The sequence below is a fragment of the Lytechinus pictus genome, chromosome 10, assembly GCF_037042905.1.
Source record: "Lytechinus pictus isolate F3 Inbred chromosome 10, Lp3.0, whole genome shotgun sequence".
NCBI lineage: Eukaryota > Metazoa > Echinodermata > Echinoidea > Temnopleuroida > Toxopneustidae > Lytechinus > Lytechinus pictus.
Genome location: NC_087254.1, coordinates 20,341,137 through 20,369,084, shown reverse-complemented (window position 1 = coordinate 20,369,084; position 27,948 = coordinate 20,341,137). Strand labels below are relative to the sequence as shown.

Here is a 27,948-nt window from a genome sequence, read left to right as displayed (position 1 = left end):
ACTAGGATTGCATCAATGGGTTCACACCAAATGGAAATTAGATCAAGCAGCAACAAACCTCAAAAAGATACAGATTTAATCAGGCCAAATGATTAGTAGTCATACCGTTACTGAAAGAAAGTAAAAATTGTGACATCCATTTCTTGTTGGTGTTTTTACACATTGGTTGCTCGTTACAGCAAATTTATTACAAAAACCAAATAATATCACAAAATCCACGGACAAAAAACGTAACTGATTTCATCAAACATGTTTGAAATAACACAAAACCAAGATATGTGATTGTATTATCAGTGCAAAATGGTGGGACAGCATTGATGCATTTCCAAAGGTGCCTGGAATATAGAAATTCACAAAACATGAATGATTTGACAAGATATGAAATCTTATATAAGGATACGTGATACTAGGAAATGCAAGGTAAATTTTTTCAATGAGTATGATTTGGGAAGTTAATTTACCATAAGACAATAGTCGGTGATTTTGACAATTTTTCATAAGTTACTGCAAATCCTTGCAACACTCCCTAGAATTTTGATCAGTTGCCTCTGTACTCATGTAGATGACACCTGTTTTTTTGTTTGCAGTCCAAAGGAAAAAATACAAATCCTAGGTCATAGTATGACTGCTCCATTCATAAAAATTAGGAAATAGCTCTTCTAAATAATGCTTAGGTAACATCATCAAAACCGACACCAAACTGACCAATGGTATATCACTGGAAATAACGTGATAGATTTGGTCATGCCGGGTGTCGGTATTGCTGATGTGACCCCGAGGCATTCAAAATACATTCTTCCCTCCAGACCTAAATTATATATACTAACACATATCTGAGTTATTTAACTTGCAGTAATCCTATTAGTGATATACTGTTATTTCATCAATGCTTTACAGATACCTAAACCAATCTCATACATAATGGAAATATTAGGATACAAAATCAATAAAAAAATTTCATTCTTAACAATATAATTCATGAAGTCTAATAATGCATGTTTTACTCCCAATGCTATTTATTTTACTTTTGGTATTTATAATGAAATGACAAGTTTCTGTGTTTTTTTATTACTTAAAACCTAAGGTTTTCACTTAATTCTTCAATGCATCATAACCAAATCAACATCAATCTCATATACACAAAATGTTTCATAAAAATGTTGATTTCTCCATCTGAATCACTGTTTATAAAAACAATTGATAACATTTAGGTACAATTGATAGAAAACGTGTACCCAACGGGTCTAGGATTCCTCTTTTTAAAATTTGTTATGAATTGCAAGTTGCAAACTACTGTTGTAATCTACCCTAATCCATGCAACATGATTGGCAAAGAGAAAATTTGTCAGAGAATTTTTGCTGACATATTATATGAGACAAGAGTCTAAATTTCCCATAACATCTCTTATCAACATTAGGCTTCATATGGACCTCAAAAGAAACCCAAGATAAAATGACTAGGAGTACGAAAAAAAAGTTTTCTCTTTCTACAAATTGAAATGAAATATTACAACCGTTTTTTCATACGTATTCATATCAATTCTACCCGTTATAGAGCCTACAACTATTATAACATTATTACTAAATCTAAAGTGTCTAGCAAGTCTAGGATATTTACATTCTTGTAAAATAGCTCTGAGCAACTGCTACTGAATGGTATTTACATCAACTTTATCTTCAGTTGCTCCGATGTGAAAATAATTCAAAGTTGTTACTAAGAAAAAAGGTTTATTTGAATAGAAGCACAAAATACAAGTATAAAACACGGACAGGAACAGGTCAGTCATAAAAATCTGATCAAAAATAAAATACTAACGAATGTGTGTTTCCTTAACAGATTTGTTGAATAGTTAACACATCATATCAAGAAAGCTGTGCAACAGTTACATTAAGACCGTGAAGCCATGATTTCTTCATAACTTCTCAAGGATTTCAAAAATATTTGTTCATATTCAGTTAATATTTACATGTATCATAGATACCTCACCCACCCCAAAAAAGTCACCTAACATTCTTACTTTTAATCAGATTTCTATAGAATTGCATTGCCCGAACAGCCTGATCCTCAATTTTCGTTTTGCTTCTATTCAAATAACACTTGCTCTAAAGCTGCACTTGTTTACTAATCTTCCATTATGCTAGGCATCTGTATTTTCAGATAGAGATGATGTGAAAGTCAAGGAAAATGTGGTGCCACATACCTATAACATCAAAGAATTACATTGTGTACACGAGTACCACATACATTTTCTAGAAATAGAACATTGTGCCTCTGACTTGGTTTTATAGGATAAGGAGTAACACATAGAGAGAGAGAGAGAGCAAGACATACGTGTAAAAAAAACATGAGGGATGAAGTGATCACAAACAGAAATGACAGGTGTGCCTAATGAGAACCTGGTGGGTGTTTCATAAAGCTGTTCGTAAGAGGGACTTTAAGAACGACTGGTGATCCTTTCTTATGGCGAATGGTATATTCATTAGCGAAAGAAAGGATCACCAGTCGTTCTTAAAGTCGCTCTTAACTTACGAACAGCTTTATGAAACGGCCTCCGGGTTCAATAGTCCACAAATGGGTGGCAGAACACTGGGAGGCAGGGGGGGGGGGAGCAAAGTGTGTAAAGGAAAGTGAAAGCGAGAGAAAAAGAAAATGAGAGATACAGGTAAATAAAATAACAATTCACACTATACTAAACATGGTTTCTGAGATCGAGGTCAGAACAGTAGAAAGAAGACCATGATAGAAACAGGAATAGTTTATACCGGCAGAAGGCCAATATGAAACTGACCTCATACCTACATGGCTCAAAATGATCTATTTAGGTCATATTTGATAACTCAAAATAAATCTTACCTTAAGAATATAAAGAAAAAAACAACAACAGAACGAATGACCAAGAAAAATACCGCATGTATTTTTCCTGTTATACAAAGTAGTTAGACAAGAGAGCAAGGTCAGTTATACAGTAGTTAGAACTGAGTGCATACAGGTTGGTATAAAAATTGACAGAAGGAAAGGCAAATAAAGAGACAGAGAAGAAAAAGAGAGCTACGACATCAGCAGAGTTTTAAGGGAGAAGAAAGAAACCAAGCTATCCCATAAATATTCATGTGCATGCATCCTCCACTTGCTTTCAGAAGATGATATAATACAAAAACATATACTTTATACACCATAAACATTTGAGAAATATTTCCATGTGCATGCATATCAACCAGTGTAGAAGAATAAATCTGATAGAGACGTGTAATTTAGTCTTCACTGAATTCACTGAAAGGTTTACACTCTTATTACACCGTTAATGTTAACAAAGGCCTGAAATCACAAAAATAGGATTTTTTTTCAAGCACAAGCACTGTTTATATCATGCTCTCCATACTCTTGCCAAGAGCACTTTGTGCTTCTTTTTACGCAATAGTACGCCTTAATATGCTTGAACCATCAATGATGATTCACTTTGTGACTTTAGGCCAAAAGGGTGTAACAGATGCATACAAAGAGGTAACAGCTTTCAAGAAACGAAAAGAATGCCTTTCTTTTGAACATATATGTACATCTGGCATTGCGGACAAAATACATTCCTCTTTAGCTGCACTATCATTCGTAAAATATATATACGTATAAAAGCTTGATAATTAAACATGGTCATTTCGTGGTTTCTGCTTCGATGCCATCAGATGCCAAAATGTTACCAACTGTCACGGTAGCAAGCATTTCCCCCATCAATACATGACTACTATCCTGTAACCGAGGATCTCACACTCGGCAACATTATGGTTACATACACCAAAAAATGGACAGAAAACATTTTAAGTCCAAACATACCAGATCCCTTTGATTACATGTTCAAGACTTACGCAATGAGTACACCTGTAAGGTAGATTACTAGCTATTTCCTGATTATGAAACAGGAAAAACATATGAAAGTTGAATAGTTTCATAAGTAAAATACTTATGCACAAAACAAAGTGAAAACATAAGAAGATGCTCAGAGGTGTAGACTCTGAAGTTCATTGACTTTCATTTCAAGGGTTTATCCAATAAATTGAATTGGTGTCTGATTAGAATTACTTAGCATGGCCCCACACAGAAGTTTAAGTGGTTAGTGACACATTCTAACAAATTGTACAGTCTTATGTAAAATATGCAACACAAACACATTTTGTTTTGCATTTATAATACTACGAAATAATTTTGAAAATGTGATACCAGAAAAATTATTCCCAGAGAGTGCAAAATAGATTTAGAATGTAGGTAAAGTACAAGTAGTTGGTCATTAGTTAGCCTGCAGCAATTATTTTAAATAAACCTAATGGCCCAAATTCACAAAGATAGTTTTGAACCCATCATTTGTGAAGACTTCCTGTATAAATTCTGCTTACTGTACAGTGTATATTAAAAAATGTCCTTTGCTGATGCACGCTTTTGTCACACTGCGCCAACTTGACGCTTGTTGCCATGGTTCATGCCATGGTTGAGCAAGCTATTCAAATCAATGCGTAAACTGTTGTAAGCAGTGGGTTCACTAATCCAAAACACTGGACTCATATCAATAAAATAGCATGCTCAACAATGGCAACAGGCATCAATTCGGCGCAATATGAAGAAGCATTCACTAACATTGGACATTTTTAATATACACGGTCAATAAAAAAAAATGTATACAGGAAATCTGCATAAAACACGGATTTAACAGGTAGTTTGCCACACTATCTTTAGGCCAATGTGTTAAAAAGTACAACTTGACAATGATTGTACCATTGGGCAAGGATGATGAGAAAAGCGGTTGCCTCTAGACCAGTGACATCCAGAGCTGATCTGTCGAAACCTTGTTTCTCAAAATTCAAAAGTGGCAACCTTCTTTGACCCCGAAAGACTTCTCTACTGGAATGAGACTGTTTTCAGACAGTATGAGTTTGGCACCATTGCTATTATTCTAAAATACAGCCTTTTCTGAACTGCCCTAACATTGTTAATATTTGAGATTCAAGAATCCGACTGCCCATCGACAGTATGGCAACACCATGTAAAGCTTTCTTTTTCTTAATTTTTGCTGACCTGTCTAAAAAAGCCAATGATCCATGTTACAAAGACCTTGTATCAATAAGATGCACTGCATTCTAATAAAGTCACAAGAGCTGGAATATATGATTTTGCTTAAATCATCATTGTGACATCACCTTCATGAAATGCGTTTCATCAACGCTGCGGATATCATTAAAGGCAACAAGAGTAGCAACATGAGTTGCAGCGGTAATAGGACGTATCCCTTCTTAAATTGACTACACTCTACAAAAAAAAAAAATTCATGGGTTGAAAGTGAAGAAAACATTTAGGTATGACTTTCACAGTGCAGCTAGATTCTCACAAGTTCCTTCATGTTTCCCATCTGTACTTCATTGACTAGCTGCTCCAACATGATCAAACAACAGCAGCCGCCCAACAGATTCTTTTTTTTTTAAGTCCACATACGCATGATTTGGCTTTTCTCTTTGGGTTAGAAGGGAGAGTTCATCTTGCGTGTTAATGGTTGGTATGCTCCCGAGCGGTTTGAAGGGCCCTGTATGGCCTACTTATCTTGCCTACTGTTTGATTGGTGATGGTGGTGATGGTGGTGGTGATGATGATGCTGCTGCACTTGCTGTTGGAGAGGGGGATCTTTGACTGGAGCGCATTTCTTGGCTTGTTCTTTCACCTTCTTCTCATATTGCATTGGATTTTGTCTGAACAGGATGAGAAAAGAGAATAACGGAACAAGATATAATATTCATAATGCATACTGCATTTTGAAGTCAATTCTACTATTCTACAGGGATCATTTATATTACAATATTTATGGGAATTCATTTTAAAAGAACACACAAATATCAAAAGATCAATGGAAGGCCATTGAGGAATACGAAAAGGGCACCTAAAACCATGGCCTTGGATAGATATATCTATATCCTACATAGATTGAATCCTGTAAAGTGATTGCTTCAAATAGCATCATGTGACCAAATATATTTCAACTATGATGTTGTGTGACGCCAGACCTCGATATATTTCTCGCTATACCAATATTCTGACGTCATTATTTCGGAAAACTGGATATTTAGCTAAACTCTCAGGCGCACCGGCCAGCAAGCTCTCTCTCCCGGGCAAGTCCCGTAATGCGTCGGCGCAGGCACTAATCTGCGTTCCGCTGAGCAGGGTGGCTCGGAGAAAAGTAGGTAATCCAACACAAGTAACTGGACTTTGCAAGCTCAGCGCATAGATTTTGCTTATAAATTAGTAAAAGTAGGATATAAAACATATATCAGGCGTTTCATTCAAAAGAATAGTGGAAATTATTAATCCTCGGTTGGACTGGCAAAACTACTATCGCCCCTCGGGAAAAATAGTAATTGCCAGACCAACCTCGGATAAATAATTCCACTATACTTTTTCAAAGCCTGATATATTTGTTTAATATATTCCCTTTTCTCTTTCTACACAAAATATAAGCATTGTCTTTTATTAGTTTCAATTGATAGATATTGATTATTTGACCACTCTTAACCCTAAATCTCCCGGGGTATTTTGATTCTTGTCATTCCCGGGGGGGGGGGGGGGGGGGGGGGCATTATGGCCCCCCCTTAAGATCTCAGCCGCGGATTGCGCGATCACAACGAAAATTTGCATGATGGTAGAGAATGACGTAATCTACGCAGTTGCATTGGTAAATTTCACTAAATTCATATATTTTTATTCTAAATGAATTAATTATGCTAATTTATTCATGAAATCATACTTTTTGCTCTGATTCACTAAATAAAGCTCCTAGAATGCTATTTCTTGGTGAAAATATTCTTTATAGCATTCCTAACAATTGTGAATGAAAAAAATTCTGGTACCAAGACCGATGTCTTATGTATTTTATTGTTCTTTTAATTTCTTATGTATTTCTATGTTTTTTTACTTTTTGTTGTTTTGTTTTTTCAATGACGTTCCAGACTTAATTCTGATCATAAAAAAGGCAAAATTAATTAAGTTTAATCAGTAAAAATAGAAATAATGATACATCTATGAATTTTGGCTAAATACACAATTTGCATTGGATTTGTACATGAAATCACGTTTATGAGCAATTTTGGGTCTGACATGCACTTATATAATGTTGCGTAATGTCGTAACCGCGTACCCGGGCGTCACAAATTGGGTGTCAAATTTGCGCGAGACTTGAAAGTAAAAAGTCAGTGAGCAGCGAGGTCAAAAAAATTTGCGCAGCAGATATATCGCGAAAATAGTCGAGGGGGGCCATAATGGCCCCCCCGGGAGAATTAGGGTTAAATCATAATTTAGACACTTCCCATCTCTTGTTGCAAACTAAAATTGAAAATGCTGTTATATGAGGAATGGCAATGTTATGCGACTTACAGTCAGTGTAATATGAAAGATGGACGTTATTTAAAAAAGTTTCAGATCATTTTCTTCTACCAGTTTTTTCACCAACATTGACCATCATAGAAAAAGACCCAGCATTACAAAAAATAAAAGTTGCAAAATGTGATTTTAAGTTGGTCCCTGTCAAAAGTGCTTTGATTACGGTAGAATGATATTGAATTTTTGGTTACTTTCTGACAATTGCGTACATGTAGTTTTAATGCTCCAATTAAAAAAATGCTTATTTGAGAATTTTTACCAGACCTATCTTCTTATCAATTTGTCATCAATTCTTTATTTCAAGGGACCATTCCACTATCACGATCTCAAACCCCGATCAATCCCGATCAGTAGATCGGCGAGGAGTGCAATAGGAATCAGTTGAATTCGGGAGCAGCATAATTAACGTTGTGAAGAAGGGGCAACAGCAGGAGTTTTAGTCAGATCGGTGTGATCAGCTAATAGTTTTGAACATGTTCAAAATTTCATGTAGATCGTGGTGGAATCGAGAAAAGCGTGTCAATGATATGGCGCAAAGCCGTAATCAGGTCGTTCCTGGCATACTAACAGTGGCTTGTGGATGTAATTAATCCTACATTCCTTTGGAAAATTATTATCATTGCAAATTATTTTTCGCCGACTACCAAGTAAAATGGTTCATTTCTCCCCGATCCTGCCCGATCTGAAGGTTTGTCAAATCGTAGCCAAATCGGCAAAGTGGAACAAAGGCTTTAGCCCTAAAAGGACTGGGCTATTTGAGATGTATTGAGGACTGGTGGGGGCCATTATGCCCCCCCCCCCTTCTGATCTCAGCCGCCGTTTGTGCTGTTCTAAAAAAGGTGCGAAAGACTTCAAAGAATAAAGTCATAAGATATTGTGGCGCTATCTTTTTGCGTTTTGGAAATATCGCGCAGAGCATCGAGTCCTTTTAGGGTAAACCCTTATTAAACTGGGGGGGGGGGTCAATTTGACCCCCCTCAACAAATTTTGTCACTACGTCGTTGCACGAAATTTTTGACTGCGCCTCTCACTGACTTTTTACTTTCAAGTCTTGCGCATCTTTTGAGACCAAATTTGCGACGCCCGGGTACGCGGCTCCAAAATTACGCATCGTTTTGTAAGTGCATGTCAGACCAGAAATTGCTCAAAAACGTGACTCCGTGTAAAAAGTCAATGCAAATTGTGTTTTTCAACCAAAAATCATAAATGTATGATTATTTTTAGTTTTGTTGGTTTAAATGGATTTATTTAATGCTATTTATGATCGCAAAAGGGTCCTCGACAAAGTTCATCGGGAAAAACAATAAAAAACAAAGGTTTGAAAAAACAAAGAAATACATAAGAATTAAAAAAATAAAATACATAAGAAATTAATTATATTTTTGCTATTTTTTGTAGATATTTGTTAGAAATGTAATAATTGATACTCCCACCAAAAATTAGCATTCTACTAGCTATATAAATTGAGTTAAAGGCAAATACATACACAAAAAACAAAATTTATGGCAAATTTCATATGCTTATTTGCATAATTAATTAATAAAAAATACTTCGTAAATTTTTTTTTGAAAATTTTACTATACACTCTTGTAGTTTAAATCCGGCTCTACGCGCTTGCAAATTTTCACGGCCATTGCATAATCAGCGGCCGAGATCTGAGGGGGGGGGGTCAAATTGACCCCCCCAATATATACTGGTCCAAATAGCCCAGTTAAGATAGGGTTAAGGTTAAAAAATTTTCTCTCACTATTCTCTCATACTTTTGAAACTGTGTATAGACCAGTGGTGGATCTAGCCAGGCAACGAAATACCACATAAGGGGTCATATTGACTGTGCACGAATAGTGGGGTCTTCCAAGGTATTGTACCCAATCCTGCTAGATCCTGGTGTAGACTCTTTAATTGAAACTCGCACCTAAACAATGAACAGGATGTGCCTAATTATATCTACTGAGGGGGTAATTTGATGACTTCTAGGAAAGTTATATCGAGTCCCAATAATCCTTTTGACACCTTTGCACAATAGCGGATGAGTCAAGACTGGTTCCACAGACTGACATAAGTGCTGTTCTATTAACTATAATAATCAACTTTTTTGTTTCACTTTGTGAAGTTGATTAGGAGTTTAGGAATCTAGTGGCAATCACTTATCAACATTTTAGAGCTGTCAAATGTTTCAATCAATCAGAGCATATTCAAAGGCATTTAAGTTGCATGAAACAACATCAGTATTCGAATATTTAGTGCAACAATGTGAGCTAATGATTTCAAGCTATCAGATTAGCAATGAACCTTGTAATTGAATTTGCAATTTACAGATCAATCATGAACGTCATTAAACACCTCCAATTGCTCACCTTTGAAACAAGTGACAGTCTACTTTCTTTACAATATGTATTTGTTGCATCATAGTCCATTGACATTTCACAAAAAAACAAAAAGCTAAGCTTTGTTGCTAATCTGTGTAGCTGTGTTATTGCTGAGTTTTGCTACATTATTGCCGAGAGTTCTTGTTGAGCATTTTTGCCTAGTTTTGTTGATGAGCATCGTTGGCAAGCGTTGTTGCTGAGCGTTGCTGCTGGGAATTGTTGCTGAGCATCGTTACTGAGATTAGTTACCAAGTTTTCTTGATGACCACTGTATTTCCCAGTTTGAACGTGTTAGAAAGACATAAGAATACTTACGAATATATTGTGTATGCTTCTGCCTGGGCTGGATCATTGATGTTAGGGTCATTTAGTAAATCCTGGATTCCAAGCAAAATCTAAGATATTAAAAAAAAAATAAAGAGTGAACATTTGCCACATCGCAGTAATAATTCTTATCAAAAATTATATTTTAAAGTTGATTTGGCTTGAAAACAGGTTAGAACATGGTTTTGCTTTCAAAGGAAGATGCTAAATCAATAGCACATCAAAAATGAGCTTTCTATCTTCAAATCAATGCATATTTTCTTAAATGTCTATCTGGGCAATGTTAATGCCTTGTGATTGTGATACCACAAGATTTTGCCAGATTATATTATATGGTATATCTTCATTGGTGAAAAACATCAGAAATCAGCTATTAGCTAATCCAGATTAAGACCACTTTTTGAATGCTCCCCACAAAAAAATGTGGTTGTCCGAATATGTAATTATTAATGATAATAGATTACATGTAGTATGCCAAGTTGGATAAATCTAATCTGATGTATTTCCGCATGCCATCTACTTGTCATACTATTAAACAGTGGCAGTAAAAGTTAATTGTCATCACAAAGGCATAGTTTTGTTTATAGGTACGCAATCATACAGAAAGTATTTGTTTACCATCAAGGGAGATTCCACAAAGAACATGCCTGACATAGCTTCTGCTAGCAGCTTTGAATATTGTTCATAAATAAGTGTTTGGTACCGCAAAATCGTAAAATAGCCTTAACCCTATCTAGGCCGGGGAGGGGGGGGGGCCTACGAGGCCCCCCCTCAACAAGTCGCGTAAATTTTTTTGGCCACACTGCTCGCTGACTTTTTACTTTCATATCTTGCACAACTTTTGAGACCAATTTTGTGTCACCCGGGTACGCGGTTCCGAAATTACGCAACGTTTTGTAAGTGCATGTCAGACCAAAAATTACTCAAAAACATGATTTTGTGTACAAAGTCAATGTAAATTGTGTTTTCAACCAAAAATCATAAATGTATCATTATTTTTAGTTTTGCTGGTCTTAATCTATGTATTTAATGCTGTTTATGATCTTAGAAGAGTTCCCAACAAATTTCATTGAAAAAAACAATGAAAAACAAAGGGTCCAAAAAACAATGAAATACATAAGAAATTGCAAAAAATATAATACATAAGAAATTGATCTGATATCACAATTTTTTTTATGTAAACTTGCTAAGAACACCACAAAGAGTTTCTATGCCAAAAACTAGAACATTTGGAGCCTTATTTATGAAGTTAGAGGATAAAGTATGATTTCGCATACTAATTACGCATAAATTAGCATAATTACTTAATAACAATTCGCATGAAATAAATTACTATACAATTTTGTAGATTATATCCCAGACAACCTGCATGCCAATTTTCGGCACGATCACGCGGTCGACGGCCGAGATCTCAAGGGAGGGCCTGGGAGGCCCCCCCCCCCCCCGGCCATATGAACTCTCGAAATACCCCGGCCTAGATAGGGTTAAAAATGGACATACTGAAGCTTTTTGACATGCAATCATCAGAGTAAAATAGCATGAATGACTAGAACGAATGGTTCAAAGTGAATTAGTTTTGCTGTAATTCAATCTACTTAAAACTTCTTGCTCAGATTGTATATATGAATTGTTTTTTTGAGCCCTATAACTACTACAATATTTGCTCACATTGTCAGTAAGGTATACTGTTGGATAACTGTAAGCGCCAACTTCTACAGATATATTCAAACTAAAGCCCAGCGCACACTGCACAATCAGATATGACATTTTCTTTTAAAATCACATTTTTCATTATAAAATGTTTAACCCTAATTCTCCCGGGGGGGGGGGGGGGCATAATGGCCCCCCCCTTGACAATTTTCGCGATATATCCGCTGCGCAAATTTTTTTGACCTCGCCGCTCACTGACTTTTTACTTTCAAGTCTCGCGCAAATTTTGAGACCAAATTTGTGACGACCGGATACGCGGTTACGACATTACGCAACATTATGTAAGTGCATGTCAGACCCAAAATTGCTCACAAACGTGATTTCATGTACAAATCCAATGCAAATTGTGTATTTAGCCAAAATTCATAAATGTATCATTATTTCTACTTTTACTGATTGAATTTAATTAATTTTGCCTTGCTTATGATCAGAATTAAGTCTGGAACGATTTCCATTGAAAAAACAATAAAAAAACAAAAAGTAAAAAAAACAAGGAAATACATAAGAAATTCATAAAACAATAAAATACATAAGAAATTGATTTCCAAACTGAAGTTTCTTTTAATTGCGATTGTTAAGAATGCTACAAAGAATATTTTAACCAAAAATTAGCATTCTAGGAGCTTTATTTAGTGAATTAGAGCAAAAAGTATGATTTATGCATAAATTAGCATAATTAATTCATATAAAATAAAATCTCATTATTTGGAAAATTTTACCATACAGCCTTGTAGATTACATCGCACACAACCAGCGTGCAAATTTTTGCGTCGCTCGAGCGATCAGCGGCCGAGATCTTAAGGGGGGGCCAGAATGGCCCCCCCCCCCGGGAATGACAAGAATCAAAATACCCCGGGAGATTGAGGGTTAAGTTCCAATAGGTAAAGTCATCTATTAATTTTAAGTTCAGCGAAAAGCTAGGGATACTAAAATCGGAATTCTGCTTTGCTGCAAGCCCTTGTGGTTGGAGTAAAGTACAAATCGGCTCCAAGTCGCAATGATGATGTCATTATAATTTCAAGCCTAATCACTTTTACAGATGGGCATTGGTATCATATCACCCCATGCTCTGGCCTCAGGCAGTATAATAAAAGCAATTTATACCTTCAATCTATAGATAGTATTACTCCATCAAGCTACTGTTTCCAGCGCTGTGCATTCAAGAAAACATTCCTGACAGGTACACATTTACCTCGCCTGGGTCGAGTGCATCACAATATGAGTGAATTTATTGCGGAAGGAAAACACACCATAGCTAGGAATTGAACCCACACCCCTCTGACTGAAAGACTAGAGTCAAGAACAACTAGACCACGATGCTTCCAGCAAGTATAATCTACTTTATCATGCAGTAATGTGGATAATAATAATAATAATAAGTATTTCTAATGCACACTTTCTAATGGATCATTACTCAAGGCGCTACATATTAAATAAACAAAAACATTGTAAATAATCACAAATTAAAATCATCAAACATAACATTCATATGAGAAAAAGACATGGCCTTCACTAATATGATTTCACATCCCTCTCTGGCAAACGGAATGGATGTATTACCTGTTTGATTGTTACAGCTGGTCTCCAATCTTTATCCTCATCCAGAAGAGAAAGGCACACTGTGCCTGATGGGTATACATTGGGATGGAACAACGGAGGGTCAAATTTACCTGCAAGGCAATAGACAGCAAATCTAGGTTTGAAATGGAAGAGGATATCAATTGTGGTTTGATGACACTTGATGTATAGGTCTAATTGCATATACTTACATTCATACCAAAGCTTTTTGAGATAATTCACAATACAATACTAAGATGATCTTTGAAGGTTTCCATGGTGGAGAGAATATTGAAAGGTTTTACGGTACAACACCATGTATGTAGTCCTGAAAAGGACTGTTTGTTATTCTTTCTTGAAACAGTCCTTTTCAGGACTACATACATGGTGTTTACCGTAAAACCTTTCAATAAGACAATACTAATTTAATCAACATATACACTCCTGTCAGTTCCCTTCCTTCATCCAACTCTGGTTCCCTAGTTGTTCCCAAATCTGCTAAGACACGGGGGGCATAGGCTTTTGCTCACGCTGGCCCTGTTCACTGGAATGACCTTCCCCTGGTTATCCGTGACTGTACTCCCATTGACACATTTAAAAGTTACCTTAAGACGGGTCTGTTCAATGCTTCCTATTCTTAATTGTTCCTTAATTTATCTTTGTATTTGTACTGTTTTCTCTCTCTCTCTCTCTTTCTTTCACTGCACCTTGGGCACTCTGCAGAGTGGATTTGGCACATTATAAACCACATTTATTATCATTATTATTATTATTAACCATGGGCTAACCAACCTCTAATTTTTAATAGGATCATTCTCTGAAACCAAAAATCAGTATACCTCTGATGAATAGCCTGATCCATGCTTGCACCCAGTGTAATAATTGATATTTCTTTTGAGAGGGCTGTTTATATAGAAGTCCATCTATTGTGCTCTCAGATTTGAATGAACATTCACTTTGACACATGGGCAGAAATATTATTTGACAGTGTTTTTTTTTTTAATCGTTTATGGTAGCTATTTAAAGAGTACCTGGAGCTTATCACCCTTACCCCATCTTCCCATGCCTACCATTTGTCACTGCTCTCAACACCAATACTCAAACCAGTTTACTCAAATCAATGAGTCACTAAAGCCTTCAAAATACTATAACTTTACCGGATTCACCAACATGAGTAATGGAGGGGGGGTTAGGGCGAGGGCTAAGAGGGCAGGAATATTGAGATTTGTATTGTTTCTAAAAGGTTATTTAACGATCATTTTTGTGTGTACATGTATTTGTCAGATATAGGATTTTTCACATTGAGGTCATATATCTAAAGTAAAGACTTTGTGCCGACCGTATTTATCAACTGATGATGCACATGCACATTCTACATGTAGCTTCCAATAGCTTCAAGGTAGGTACATGTAACATCGCAGTTCAATTTCATTATAAACATGGACCTTACTATGGGAAAATATTTCAAATTCACTTTGATTAAAATAGACTTTGATTCCAAGAAATCAAACCTCTTTTTAGGTCTGCACTAGTAGGAATGGCCAATCCATAAATTAACATGAATGTACATGTACCATAATCAAACACAATGAACAGGATTTGAAAGTAAATGAAGACATGAATGGTAGTATTTGGATCTATGCCAACCTCTAGAAATAGAAGAGTAATTACAACCCATTGCGGCAATATATAGTAACAACCTCCTTCTACGAGACAGAGATATAATAGTGAGTTAAAGAGAGAGTTGATTTTCTAAGAAAGATTTTAAATGAATGAATATTAAGTTTTCAGAATTTGTTCACAACTTCAGAAAGAACATCAAATGAAACTCACTGGAATAAGTTGCTTTCTCATATTTAGTTACTTTGGCATTAGCTGAAAAGTTTTGGCTAAATACTCTTCAAGGAGCTATATTTGTGTGTGATCCAGCACCCTTGGTTCCACAAGTAGGGCAAATGCATCAAGGGTAAACTTATGCATTTTTTTTTTAAATTAGTTCAATAATCCCCAGATATCACACTACACACCAGGGTTTACTTTTATCTTATGTTGCTGTTGACATGTATTTTGCTATATTTTCTTTCACCTAAAAATTAAATAAAAATTAAATTTGCATGATATGGGACCCTTTACAGATGATCTGCAATTAAATTCTAGTACACAACTGCATTTATCAAATGCAACTTGATTCTTAGCAAATCCAAAGCACATATTTGGCAATTTCTTTAGTTTCTGCTGAGGGTTCCAAAACTGGATTTTACCTTTAAAAACAGAGAATGAATCGTTAGTATGTGTTTGATGAAATACAGTCATTGACAATGATTGATAGAGAATGGTCTTTCAGTAATCTAAATTAAACTTCAAATTCCCCACTATCTCCTGAATCATTAAATACATAAAATTATTTTGAGAATACAAAATCCTTAGGAATATGGAATAGATACTATTTATAGGATAAAAAGTCCCATTACTGGGCAGTAATACATTTCAATACATGATAAAGACTTGTGATGAGGGTATTTTATTTTTATTATTTTTATTATCTGAGGGGGGGGGGGGGTTGATTTCGATGTGTTCGTGTCTGTTTTGTTTGTTTGTTTTTTGGCCACTATTCTATTTGTGTTTTTAATCGTACCATAATGTAGTAATCAAGGGAGTCGGCTTTGACAGGTCAATGGCCTTTCTGACTTCCTACATCCGCTACATTTTATTTTCATTTCTTTTATATTTTGACAATTTTTTATCGCTTATACTGTGATTTAAATTATTGTACTCCTTTGTTGTTGTATACTTGTACATATGTTTTTAAAGGATGTCAAATAAATGAATTGAATTAAATTGAATTATTTTATTTGGCAGAATATCAAACATTTTTTATATTGTTGCAAACAAAGCTGATCTTGATCTAGAATAGCGATCTATTATTGCCATCATTCACTCTTTTGGTTCTAATTTCACAGCAATCACAGATCACATATTTGTCAATAAAGTGAACTCCTTTTTTCCAAAATCAAATTGCAGAATCAACCCTTGCATGTCTAAAGTTAAATCCATTTTTTTTTCAATTTGAAAACATCACAATTTTTCATGGGAACTAGAAATTAAAAAGAGACAAATTATTAATGGCAGGTTGGACAAATATGGACAAGACATACACTTAATGGGTTACCCAACTCATGCCTTATGAATATTATACTGAAGTTCTAGACCTTCCGATTTTGTCTACTTATTTATTTTTTACTGGAATACCAGATTTGACCAGTTAGACAACATCAGAAAGAAAACCTTCAGACAAGACAGAGCCCCATCACAATGTTCTTTATGTCTTGAATGTACTTACATTTGGGAGGTGTCGTAGGGTAATCATCCTTGAAGATCATTCTAAGCTTGTACAGCCCATCTTCCCATATTGTCTGTAAATCACAAATAGAAAAGGAAATAATTGTTCCTGTCATGCCACTGGTCTAAAATACTAGAGCACATGCACAGTTAATGTAAATAAAAATATTCATGAGTGCAAAATTATTCACCCGCCACAAATCCATGCCATGTGGTATAAGCAATTGCTTTCAATACATGTATTTTTTTCTGAATAATGAATGTCCAATATTGCATATTTGGGTATTCCATTAACGCTAGACACAAAGATTCATCAGCCCCCATGATTATCAAAGAGTGTCAAACAATGTTCACATACAGTACAATCTTTTCTTGAAGCCAAGGCTAGATATAAAACCATAAATAAAAAAGAGGGGGGGGGGGCTTGGTTAGGATTGTGTCAGGAAGGAAATTTAATACAATTATAGATATGTTTCAGTTAAAGTTTAAACATGTGTTTCAAATATTTACTTGGTCCAGGTTAGGGTAGCCCTATAGACAAGCATACTTACATATGTTTTGAATATTTCAAAAGCAAGCGTTGGAAACGTTTGATACCCCCCCCCCTTTCGGTACGTACAAGATCAGGTGGATGCCATATTTTGTATAAGGGTTTTAAATAGTTACATTGTATACACAGTTCTCTTTAATGAATAGATTTCATGCCCCTTCCCTTGACCCTAGTGAGATGGATTATAGTAAAGCAAATGAGTTTTATGACCTTAACTCATGATTGAAACATTAGCACATCAAAGCAAGTTTCTTGTTTGAAAGAAATTAAAACCTCTACTTTATGATATTGTCTATTCATTGAATTTTCAATGTCACAATTTTTATGTTATCATAATATCTTCGAATCCTAATCTCAATTTGTCTCAATGGGCACCACAGTCCCAGGTCTAGTCAACGTCAACAGTGTTGAGTTTAGTTCTGACTTTATTAATAAAGAACTCAAGTTTATATTGTGACTCACTGTCACTCACAGGACTCTTTGTTTTTAATAAAGGTCCCCTTCCAGTGAAAACAAAACTTTAGCCACATACAGTACACACCATGTATGAGGCAATTTCCCACGCTCTTCTAAAATCAGACCAAGTATGTATTTCTCAACACATTTTTTTTTAAATAGCTCAATGTCATAAGGGTTTGTAACCTGCCTTTTGGACATTAGTATATCAGGGTCTATTGAACAATTAAGAAAATCATCTCTTCTATTTCCTTTTAAATGGATCCCTGGCACGAAATAAATTTTCCTAGACCTATTTGCAAATGAGCCCTGTAAATTCACACAGTTTCTCTAAGTATTACATTCTTTGGAAAAGGGAACTACAAGTATCCTTTCTCTTAACCATGCAGAAAGCCACACACTGGTATTTGTAACTATTTATGAACATAGACATGTAATATTCACTCTATAGAATGTTTGTCTGTACCACGCATCCTGTTCAATTGCCTTTTTTTAATCAGTAAAGAATTGCCTTTCATTACTAACATAGACAGTAAGTGTTGAACTTTCAGAAATATATCCATTCATCACTGTATTCACAAGATTACCTTTTTAAAGCCTTTTGAAAATTTGCAAATTGCCTGCACAGACCCGTTTTAATTTTGGTCTCATATAAATATATAAAAAAATCTACATGTTTCTATTTTTTATATAACTAAACTCATTAAAGGGGAATGAAAACTTTGGAACAATTGGGCTTGTATGGAAAGAGAAAAATCAAAGAATGAGATCAAAGATAGTTTGAGAAACATCGGACAAATAATGAGAAAGTTATGTGCATTTGAAATTTGCGATCACTAATACTTTGGAGATCTTCCCATTGGCAATGAGACAAAGATGTGTGATGTCACATGTGAGCAACTTTCCCTGTGATGGACTATAAAATACCCCTAAAATGTCTTTTTTTGTGTGCTCTTTTTCATGTCAATACAAACTCTTTATCTATAATGTATTCTTTAAAAATCTGTATTACATGCCCTCCTAAAGAAAGAATACATGATCTACTGTTAGAAATGATAAAAGAGGAAGTTTAAATGAAATATATAGAAAAGTAATGGCAAAGTTGTTCACAAGTGACATCACACATCTTTGTCGCATTGCCAACTGGAGGATCTACATTATGATAATGATCTAAATTTCCAATGCTCATAACTTTCTTATTATTTATTCAATTTATCTCAAACTTTTGTTGATCTGTTTCTTTGATTTTTATGTTTTTTTAACACAAGCTATCTTGTCCCAAAGGTTTCATTTTCCTTTAATGTTAATCAAACGCAAGATCTAACCATTTAGCTATCAAAAATAAAATATTGGGACAAACATAAAATATCAGAAAACAAGTTGGTTTTTTACGAACCACAAGTCTTGTCTGATTTCGCAATCAGTTAAATAGGCAAGATGATCTTTTGACCCCTAGATGACCTTTAACCTTATCATACTCATGACCACATGTGGTATAACATGCACCCAAGGATCATTTGAACTAAGTATGAACTAAGTATAACAATTGATGCAGAAATAAATAGATAAATGAGAGCAAGTTGAACAAAAACTTCAACATTTTTGTAAAAGACTAACAGAACAACAGACTGATCACATAAATCCTTCTATCTCCGTCTTTACTTTACTTTAAGTTAAAACGTTATCCCCTCTTGTTAGAATGATTTTCTTTTATATAGAATTTTCATAGATCGTCGATCAACAACCTTACCTTTTTCGGTAATCCCCCTATGGTTTGCTGATATCTTATTCCTCAGTTTTTTGTTTCATATGTATTTAAATGTGTTTTTTTGTGTGTGTGTGTGTGTGTGTTTTTTTTTTCTTAGAAAAAAAAAGGAGTGAATATACAAGAAAAAAAAAAAAAAAAGTAATATAAAAATAATAATAATAAATAAAATTGTTACCCTACTTTTCATACAGTGGGTGGCAAAAATAGTCAATAATGACTTATTGCCAAATAAAAACAAGGAATGGAATGGAATGGATGATAGACCAACAGGAAAAGTGATCTGCCTCAACTTTGTTCAGGTGAGACAAAAAGGGCAGGATGCCACATAGGTTACCAGCCATGCACGTGTAAGTGCCAGTATGTAAAACTGGTTATCAATACAGATGTTTTCTATTATCATTGCTAGTTTATCTTCAACTTTTAACATTGAATTTCCTTTCGTGAAATTACTTACCGAATTCTTTCCTGGAATTGCTGTTATTTTGAAGGAGGAATTTGAAACACAGAGTGACAAGAAGAGATAGAGAGAGAGAGAGAGGGGAGACAAGGATTAATGAGAGTCAGTTGCACAGTTCAGATATAATTGTATGCTACAAATATGTGAGGACAAGAATAACAAATTTTCTACATATAGGAGTCAAGGAGATATTTTCTTGATACTTTTATCCTTCAATCAATTTCCAATTTCCTTTCCAATTATCAATTTCCTTCAGCAAGGAATTCATCCACAGTGTGCTGCACTCGACCCAGGTGAGGTAAATGGGTACCGGCAGGAAGTAATTCCTCAAAAAGCTGTGTGCACCGAATAGGTAGCCTAGCTTAGCCGGGTAATAATAGCAGGGCCCGCTGGGAGAACAGTTTTCGGAACTGAAGTGGCTACCCTGGGTAAATATACCTTTATTATTATTATTATCCTTTCCAAATTAGAGTTTGTTTTAGCTCAAACAAAATTATATTGGTGCATCATGAAGCTAATTGTACGTTATGTATGACTTACATGTAATGGGAGGGTCTCCATTAATAGATCTCTTTCCTCATCCATTCCCATCTTGGTATTAATTAGAATTAAGAACTGCCTACAAGAGCAGGAAATATTTGTTCTCACAGAGTAAATTGTGTGATGTAATCCACCGTCAGCAAGGTCAACCATATTTATAAATTTACAACGTAAATACAATCAAAGTACAAAATAAATTGAAGATTCAGATTCAAAGGACCCCTTACTTTATCATTAAAATATTAAAGAGACTAACTACATGTAGTCACTCTTATCATGCTGAAAAAATATGATTTGCTTACCACATTCCCAGTTCATGAGGTTTAATGTACCATCTGCATTCTTTGTTGGCTTGGCAACAAAACCCTGTAGAGAGTAATTTAAATAATTTATAAACATGGTTTTACTTTACTAATTCAATATTGCAAATTATCAAGGATACTAGAACTGTTGAATTAAAGCCATTTTCCTGAAGTATTTAAGTGTTATGATCAGGGGCGTTTAACCCCTCATACAAATTGGTCGACAAGGGAACAAGGGCTCATCACTTTAGGACGTCCATATCAAAATTAATAGTGCTTATTGCACTAATGACAAAAAACAATGCATAACAGAACAGCTCACATCTCTGTTCCCCCACTCAATTGAAAAAAGTGTGACAGAGTTTATCCAACCATATTGCATACATTATATAGGAAAATAAGTTATAAATTTCTACAGGTGCCCAAACCCAGCACCTTGTATAATATTGTATTTTTATATTTAAAAACATTAAAAAATTAATATTATTTTGTTTAATACACATGAAATTAAAAAAATTTTATAAACATTTGAATGCCTCTGACAGTCTCGCCTGCATTACGTGATTCAAAATAGCAGAAGTGCTTAAAAACATATTGAATGATTATTTATTTCATATATGATAATGAATACTATGTTCATTGACCCTAAATTTCCTAAAGTCTAGGAATTAAGAAAGCAAAAAAAAATGCATGAATTCAGGTTTCTTTTAGACTGTACTTACAAATGGATGGTCTTTCCTCCAGGCTTTTCTCTCTTCTGACAGTCTTGTAATTGCGATACCGGACATCTTGCTGATCTACCTTTTGATGTGTCTTCTTTTCTGGATCCCTCACGTTCTAAAAAAAAAAAGATATCTTGATCAAGTAGAAATGCATAAGATAATTCAGCAACTTGATTTTAAGGCCCCCATTCCACAGAAGGGAAACCTTTGAAAGGCCAAAAATTGACAAGGTCTAACTCTTACAGCAGTCTCCAAGATCACTGAAATTTGTCATCTCTGTGGAATGGCTCTGAAAGACCCCTCAAAGAATACCAAAAAGGTGATTGATACTTCTTGTCTTACTGGGTTTAGACTAGCCTAGTCCTATAGAGATCTTTCAATGGTCTTGCAGAGATCTTTTATGCAACAAGTGATCTTTCAGAATTCTTTCCGTGGAAATTTCCTGGTCTTTCATCATCTTTCAATCATCTTTAAATGATCGCTAAAGAGTCTCTAAGCGATCTCCGCAAAAATCTTGAGATTGTCAAAAGACCATGGAAAGAAAAAAAAGAACATTGAAAATTCATCAAGAAACCGCTGAAAGACCATCAAAAGACCATTTTCCTTAAAGACTGTTTTGAACCATTTCAAAAAGTTTTGGAGATCATGGAGACCACAAAGATCACTGAAAGATCAATCAAGAATTATGAAAGACCTGTGAAAGATCTTTGAAAGTTCATTGAACGGTGTCAACCTAGTTGGAGCTGGTAAGGAACAGCATTACCAATTCATTGTCATGTTCATCTGTGTAAAGAATGCATACATGTACACATGTACAAATGGCTACTTGACACATTTTATCTGATGGGGTAAAGTACAGCAAAATCTGCCATCCAAATAAAAATAGGTCTTTGTACACCAAAATACACAGTATAATTTTCCAAGAGAATGAAACCCTTGGAACAGATAAAGTTTATGAAGAAAAAGTAAATGAGCATTTGAATATTAAATTGCTAGTGATCATCCCATTCAGATCTATATCAAATTTTCGTAATTTTGATAGAGACTGAATCATACAAGCAAACCGGTGAACTGCCGCGAGGAAGATCTTTTGTTCGCGAACATCAGTTTGAATTCATGCATGCGCCCACCGGTACCAGTTTGACATTTCGTGTGCAATTTTCAATATGAGAGAACGGATGCTGTACTATTTTCCATATTTTTTCGGGTCAAGCTCCTGAATATTTGATAGAGACTATGTCACATCGGCAAACATTGGTAGAATTGAGTTGAGTGCATGATTACCAATTTCTTTTTAATTTTGGGGTTGTTTTGATGTAGATCTACAATGTATAGCCCTGCCTCGCCTCGCGAAAAATGTAATTTATGGTGATCAATGTTCAGGGCGCCCGGCAAACTGGGTTACATGTAAATCAGCCAGTGCAAAACTGCAGCCATTAAGACCTGCTCGGACAATGACATCACAAGCCGACAACTCTCACTGTCAGACAAGGTCAACATGGTCAAGGACCCGATAGAAATCCTCATTTTTTAATTTCAGACCAAAACAAAAAGGCAAAAAAAAAACCCTTTTCCAATTGATAAAATTTCCCACGTCACCAAGTGCTTATTCTGAAAACAAAAAAGACATGATGAATGATAACGAATACCCATGGGTGCATTCCTGCCGCCGTGTATAGGAAAATTGAAGGCACGGCGCATGCAAAATTGCAACAAACTCCCGCGAATTTAAGAAGAAATTTAATCAAATCCAGTACTTCTACGAAACTTACCGAACGATGTGAAGTCAATTCCCCCTAATATGATTGAATATCCCTCAAATAGCGTCATTTAAGCATTGATTTTTCTTCTCGTTGACAAAATGCGGACATTGCTTCCATCTCCCCAATTTTTTGTCTAATTAGCTAAAGAGGGCACGCGATTTATCTTCATACCAAAGACACTACAAGGGAAAGACTAGGCACAAAAATTATTTTACACATAAATCGAAGCAAAGCGTTACGCGAAGTCGGCAAAGTGTCGTCTTTTTACTGTAAAGATTTTGGTGGAACATTTATTGACAAACGAACGGTAGCACTGCGGGCTTCGTTCAAGGTACGTAGAATTTTCTTTTTTTTTGGTTTAATTTGTCATCGCTTTGAATGTTTTCCAAAAAGTATTATCGTCAGCAAAAATTATATGAAAAGTATGTTATTTAAGTTATTGCATCTATTGGTGTCTATATTTTATCAAACAATCATGGGAATCACTAACACGTATTGCGAGGTTAGTATAAGTATACTAACCTCGCACCATGAACCACGTTTGGCAGTGGATTTTTAACTAGTGGGTCGCGCGTGCTGGGATCCCACTTCTGGTGTCCACAACACACAACTTTTATGGCTTGATTTTTCTGTGCTCGACGAATGTAATGAACCCTTGGGTGCATGGGAATTGTGCATACCTTGGCGCATACAAATTACAATGAATCAAGAATCTAGTTTTTTAAAATACCGACAAGCTGAATGAAGGTTGTGAATTAAATTATCGCCACCAATGGCCTTCCTTTTATTTCCGTGGAAGAGACATGCGAAGCAACTTTTCAGGCCGAGGTAAGCGATTTTGCTCTTTATGTGGTTTTTATATAGAAAAATATTTGTAAAATTGAAAATGGAATCTTATCACCAGAAAAAGCCCTGGTGAGTAGCGGAATGAGTTTTGGCTAACATTATTCGCGTTATGAAGCGACTAAGATCAGACAAGATGTATTCAGCAGTAGAGGCGCACGGCCAATATGGGAGACTCTCTCCAATAGGGGAGACAATCTCCCACATTGGAGACTTGCTTTGCAAAAGGACAAAAGAAACAACACCAACAAAAGTATGATTTTTTCCACCCAAAATTTTGTCTCACTGAGGTCAGAAGCCCATTTGTTTTGTATGTGATTGACAACAAAATTCCTTATCAAAATAAAAGAAGACGGTGAATTTTTAAAGTAGACGGTGAAAAGGGGTAATTTTTCATGAGGAATCTGCTTATCACATTTTTATTTGCCGCCAAGGTAATCCTTTGGCAGCAAATGTAAACAAAGGAAATTGGACTCCAAAACTGGAGACTGTCTCTGAAATTGGATACCCAAATTCTTTACAAAAGTCTCTGATATGGAAGATAATCTCCCACATTGGAGACAGTCTCCAATATTGGCCGTGCGCCTCTACTGTTCAGCCAGCGTGTCATAAATGACTGGAATTCGCTGCCCCAAGAGGTTGTCACACTCACACTCACAGCTCAGACGGTGAACAGTTTTAAAATAAGGCTAGACAAGGTGTGGGCTGACCAGCGGTACTGCTCACCCTATGATGAATAAACCATACTAATGTCGAGGACGGTGTAGATTTCCAAGCTAGACTGCTAGCCTATGAAGATACCTAACTAACAAGAAGGATGAAGGACTTGAATTGGAACTTCAGTGGAAGCACGACTGCTGTGCTGGGCCTGGGATCATCAGCATTCTTCCAGAATCTCGACTCGGGTAAAGGTAAAGGCTAAAGCACTAAAAAGTCTAAAGGACAACTCAAAAAACCATTGCGTTGGTTGTGCAAGGTTAGTATTAGTATAGTAAAAAAAAAAACCCCGCAATACGTGTAGCCAGGCGGCTTCTAGAGAGTAAAAATCATTTACTAACGTTAGGTCACTCTCATACGAAGCCAGGGCTTCCGTCATATACTTTTGCGTGTACCACCAAAAACCCTGAAACTTTCGCCCCCGAGATTTCTACTTTCTTTCTAAAAGATCTAGCCCTAAATCATGTACATGGGATACAACTTCATTTCCGACATTTCTACGCTATGGATTTTATTTTTAGACAAGAATTCATCCAAAAAAAATGAGAAAAATATCATGAATAGACGGAAGAGACTTGCCCGATGTTTACGCCGCCATCTTCATGATCTTGTTTTCTATTGTTCTTCCCCAACGTTACGCGACGCAAGCGTCCGTATCATGGGTGAAGAACAATAAATAGAAAACAAGATGGCGGCGTAAACATCGGGCAAGTCTCTTCCGTCTATTCATGATATTTTTCTCATTTTTTTTTGATGAATTCTTGTCTAAAAATAAAATCCATAGCGTAGAAATGAAGTTGTATCCCATGTATGGTGAGACTACCACATATCGACCACCTCTTTTGAAACCGACCACCTTGCGCGCGATAAAATTATTGCGTATTACAAACGATACGCGCGGGAGAGTAGGCGCAGTGTCCATAGAAACGGTAAGAATCGATTTTACGAGAAAAAAAGAAGCAACAAAAAGTAAAAATTTAGTAGAATTAATCAAAATTGTATTGACCAGACCCAATTCCCGCTGAAAAACCAAGAAATCCGATAGGAAACGGCTTTAGAACAAATATCCGTCGTCAATCGTCGAATCATGTGCCGGCGCGGAGCTCGCAGCGGAAGTAGTGAGACGATCATTTAGCATGTTGACATCATAGAACTGATTTGGAAGAGTAAAAATATTTACAAGAATCGGCCGTAAACTTAGTGTATCGCGGGTGGTCGGTTTCAAAAGACGGGTGCAAATGAGCAAATGTAAAATCGTCGTATTCATTGTTCGTCGATATATACGCGGATTGAATCGGAGTCGCCGAGCGAAACATGGGAATCTGATCTTCTCAATTTTCTGCACAAATGGGACTAAAACTGGGTAAAATTGATGAATATTTTTGCAGATACGATGCTGAGAAGATTAGGTGGTCGATAAGGGGTAGTTCCAACCATACATGATTTAGGGCTAGATCTTTTAGAAAGAAAGTAGAAATCTCGGGGGCGAAAGTTTCAGGTTTTCTGGTGGTACACGCAAAAGTATATGACGGAAGCCCTGGCTTCGTATGAGAGTGACCTTACGTTAGTAAATGATTTTTACTCTCTAACTTGTTAGAAGCCGCCTGGCTAAATACGTGTGAGTGGATAATGAAACTTGAATGAAAAGGAAAAAAGATGCAGTGCCACTGCACTGGCTGGCATAGACAGCTGGCAGCCGTCGGTTTCGAGGAGTTTTTTTAACTTTTTTATTTTTTTAATTTCTCCTCATACACAGACGGCTCGCTAGCGTGCAGCCACCACCATTGATTAGGGGACTTGCAATGCAAAATCCCCCCGTCGGGGCTCTTCAATTTTTGTCTTTAATGAATAAAAATTTTGAAAATTAACGCGACCAAAATGCAAATTAATATTCCCTCTTGGCATTAATTGCCAAAAAACGGAGAAAAATCAAGTTAAAAGGAACAAAAACAGTGTCAGTGACTTACCTCGGCTGTCGCGCAAATTCACTTCCCCGTTTTATCCGATCTTGACTTAAGTACATAAACATATTGCCATTGAGTCCCCTGTACAGATCGCGCTAAAACTTCGGTCTCTGTATTTGGTGAGTGAAGCCAACGGAGTTCAGCTGAACAACCAACATAACAAAATTAACAGAGACCTGGAGACCGAAGCTTGTTTTAGTTTTGGTCTATGACTATGGCTGGCACTGCTGCATGCTGTGCAGTCTGCTCTGCATGCACTGCACTGTGGTGTGTGCCAGTGGCAGTGCAGTGCATTTTGTCAGAATGTCATTCAAATGTGTGTTGATAGACTACGATTTACTCACCCTAACGTTAAAAGGTTGCAATTCACGACAAAGTCGTGGGCATGTAAACTGTTATTCGGCGAGATGAAAAGAAATCCGGGTATCTCGACGACTCGGCAAAAAGATGAGATCTCATTCATTCACAAAAGCAACGGAGATCCTGGCCTCAAGCGCAAATTCAGTTTACGATCGCGAAATACGCACAGCAGCATGCAAGCGCAAAAGCACAGTAAATAGACGTGCAATATACGAGTAGGGCCTAGACCGCGCAGACATGCAATAGTCGTACAAAAATGAAAAATAAAAAATGAACGTGAAGTCGTGAAATGAGCGAAGGTCACGTGATTTGACTAAACCAAGATTGATTAACGAAAGAGGGCGCAATAGCTGATTTCGCATTTTAATCCAGGAACACTATTTCGCATGTACTAGTATTTTGACATTTTGGGAAGAGGGAGGCGAAGGAGAAGAAGCGAGGACGAAATGAAATATGTTACTACATTGTATTTATACGAAGTTATAACTACATGCATATAATGTTCGCATACATTTTGTTTTAAAAAATGTTTGTTTACATTAATATATCTAATTAATCTAATAAAAGGAAGAATGGAAAGAAAAAAAAATCGAAAAAAATAGTAACTAAAGAAGGAGAGGGGGAAATAATGGAGAAAATTAAAAAGCACTGGTGTACACCGGGGTGTACAGATGGCTCTCCCCCCCCCCCTCCCTAAACAAAAAAAAACAATTACGACTAAGAAAAGAAAAAGGTAAGAAAAAGAGAGATGGGTGAAATATATTATTTTCTGAAAGTTATGTCAAAATCTATCAAATTTGAT

At 36.0% G+C, this 27,948-nt stretch overlaps 1 protein-coding gene across 2 annotated transcripts; it reads right to left on the bottom strand.

Annotated features, from left to right (window-relative positions):
• Window positions 1–139: 139 nt before the first annotated feature.
• On the bottom strand, window positions 140–27,472 carry LOC129269242 (SUMO-conjugating enzyme UBC9-B-like). Of its 2 annotated transcripts, XR_010294851.1 has the most exons (9): window positions 27,131–27,466; window positions 21,500–21,614; window positions 20,778–20,841; window positions 19,933–19,952; window positions 16,706–16,778; window positions 13,369–13,478; window positions 10,090–10,169; window positions 2,637–5,724; window positions 140–2,433 (listed from the first exon to the last, which is right to left on the bottom strand). XR_010294851.1 is itself a non-coding variant. In XM_064105523.1 (8 exons), the coding sequence occupies exons 2-8, from the start codon at window positions 21,563–21,565 to the stop codon at window positions 5,571–5,573; spliced, it is 567 nt and encodes a 188-aa protein (XP_063961593.1). In that variant the 5' UTR covers window positions 21,566–21,614; window positions 27,131–27,472; the 3' UTR covers window positions 140–5,570. The 2 variants fall into 2 exon arrangements, 1 of the variants encoding a protein (XP_063961593.1); XM_064105523.1 differs by having other exon boundaries at window positions 140–5,724; window positions 27,131–27,472.
• Between the last annotated feature and the right edge of the window lie 476 nt (window positions 27,473–27,948).

Bases quoted from the DNA above. Each gene is read 5' to 3' on its own strand.
- LOC129269242 (XM_064105523.1), bottom strand. From the start codon at position 21,565: ATGTCCGGTATCGCAATTACAAGACTGTCAGAAGAGAGAAAAGCCTGG. The intron at 16,779-19,932 runs GTAAGTAATTTC...TGTGATTTACAG, and splicing joins CAATTCCAGGAAAGAATTCG to ACAATATGGGAAGATGGGCT. The intron at 10,170-13,368 runs GTAATACATCCA...TTAATATCTTAG, and splicing joins CAGCTGTAACAATCAAACAG to ATTTTGCTTGGAATCCAGGA.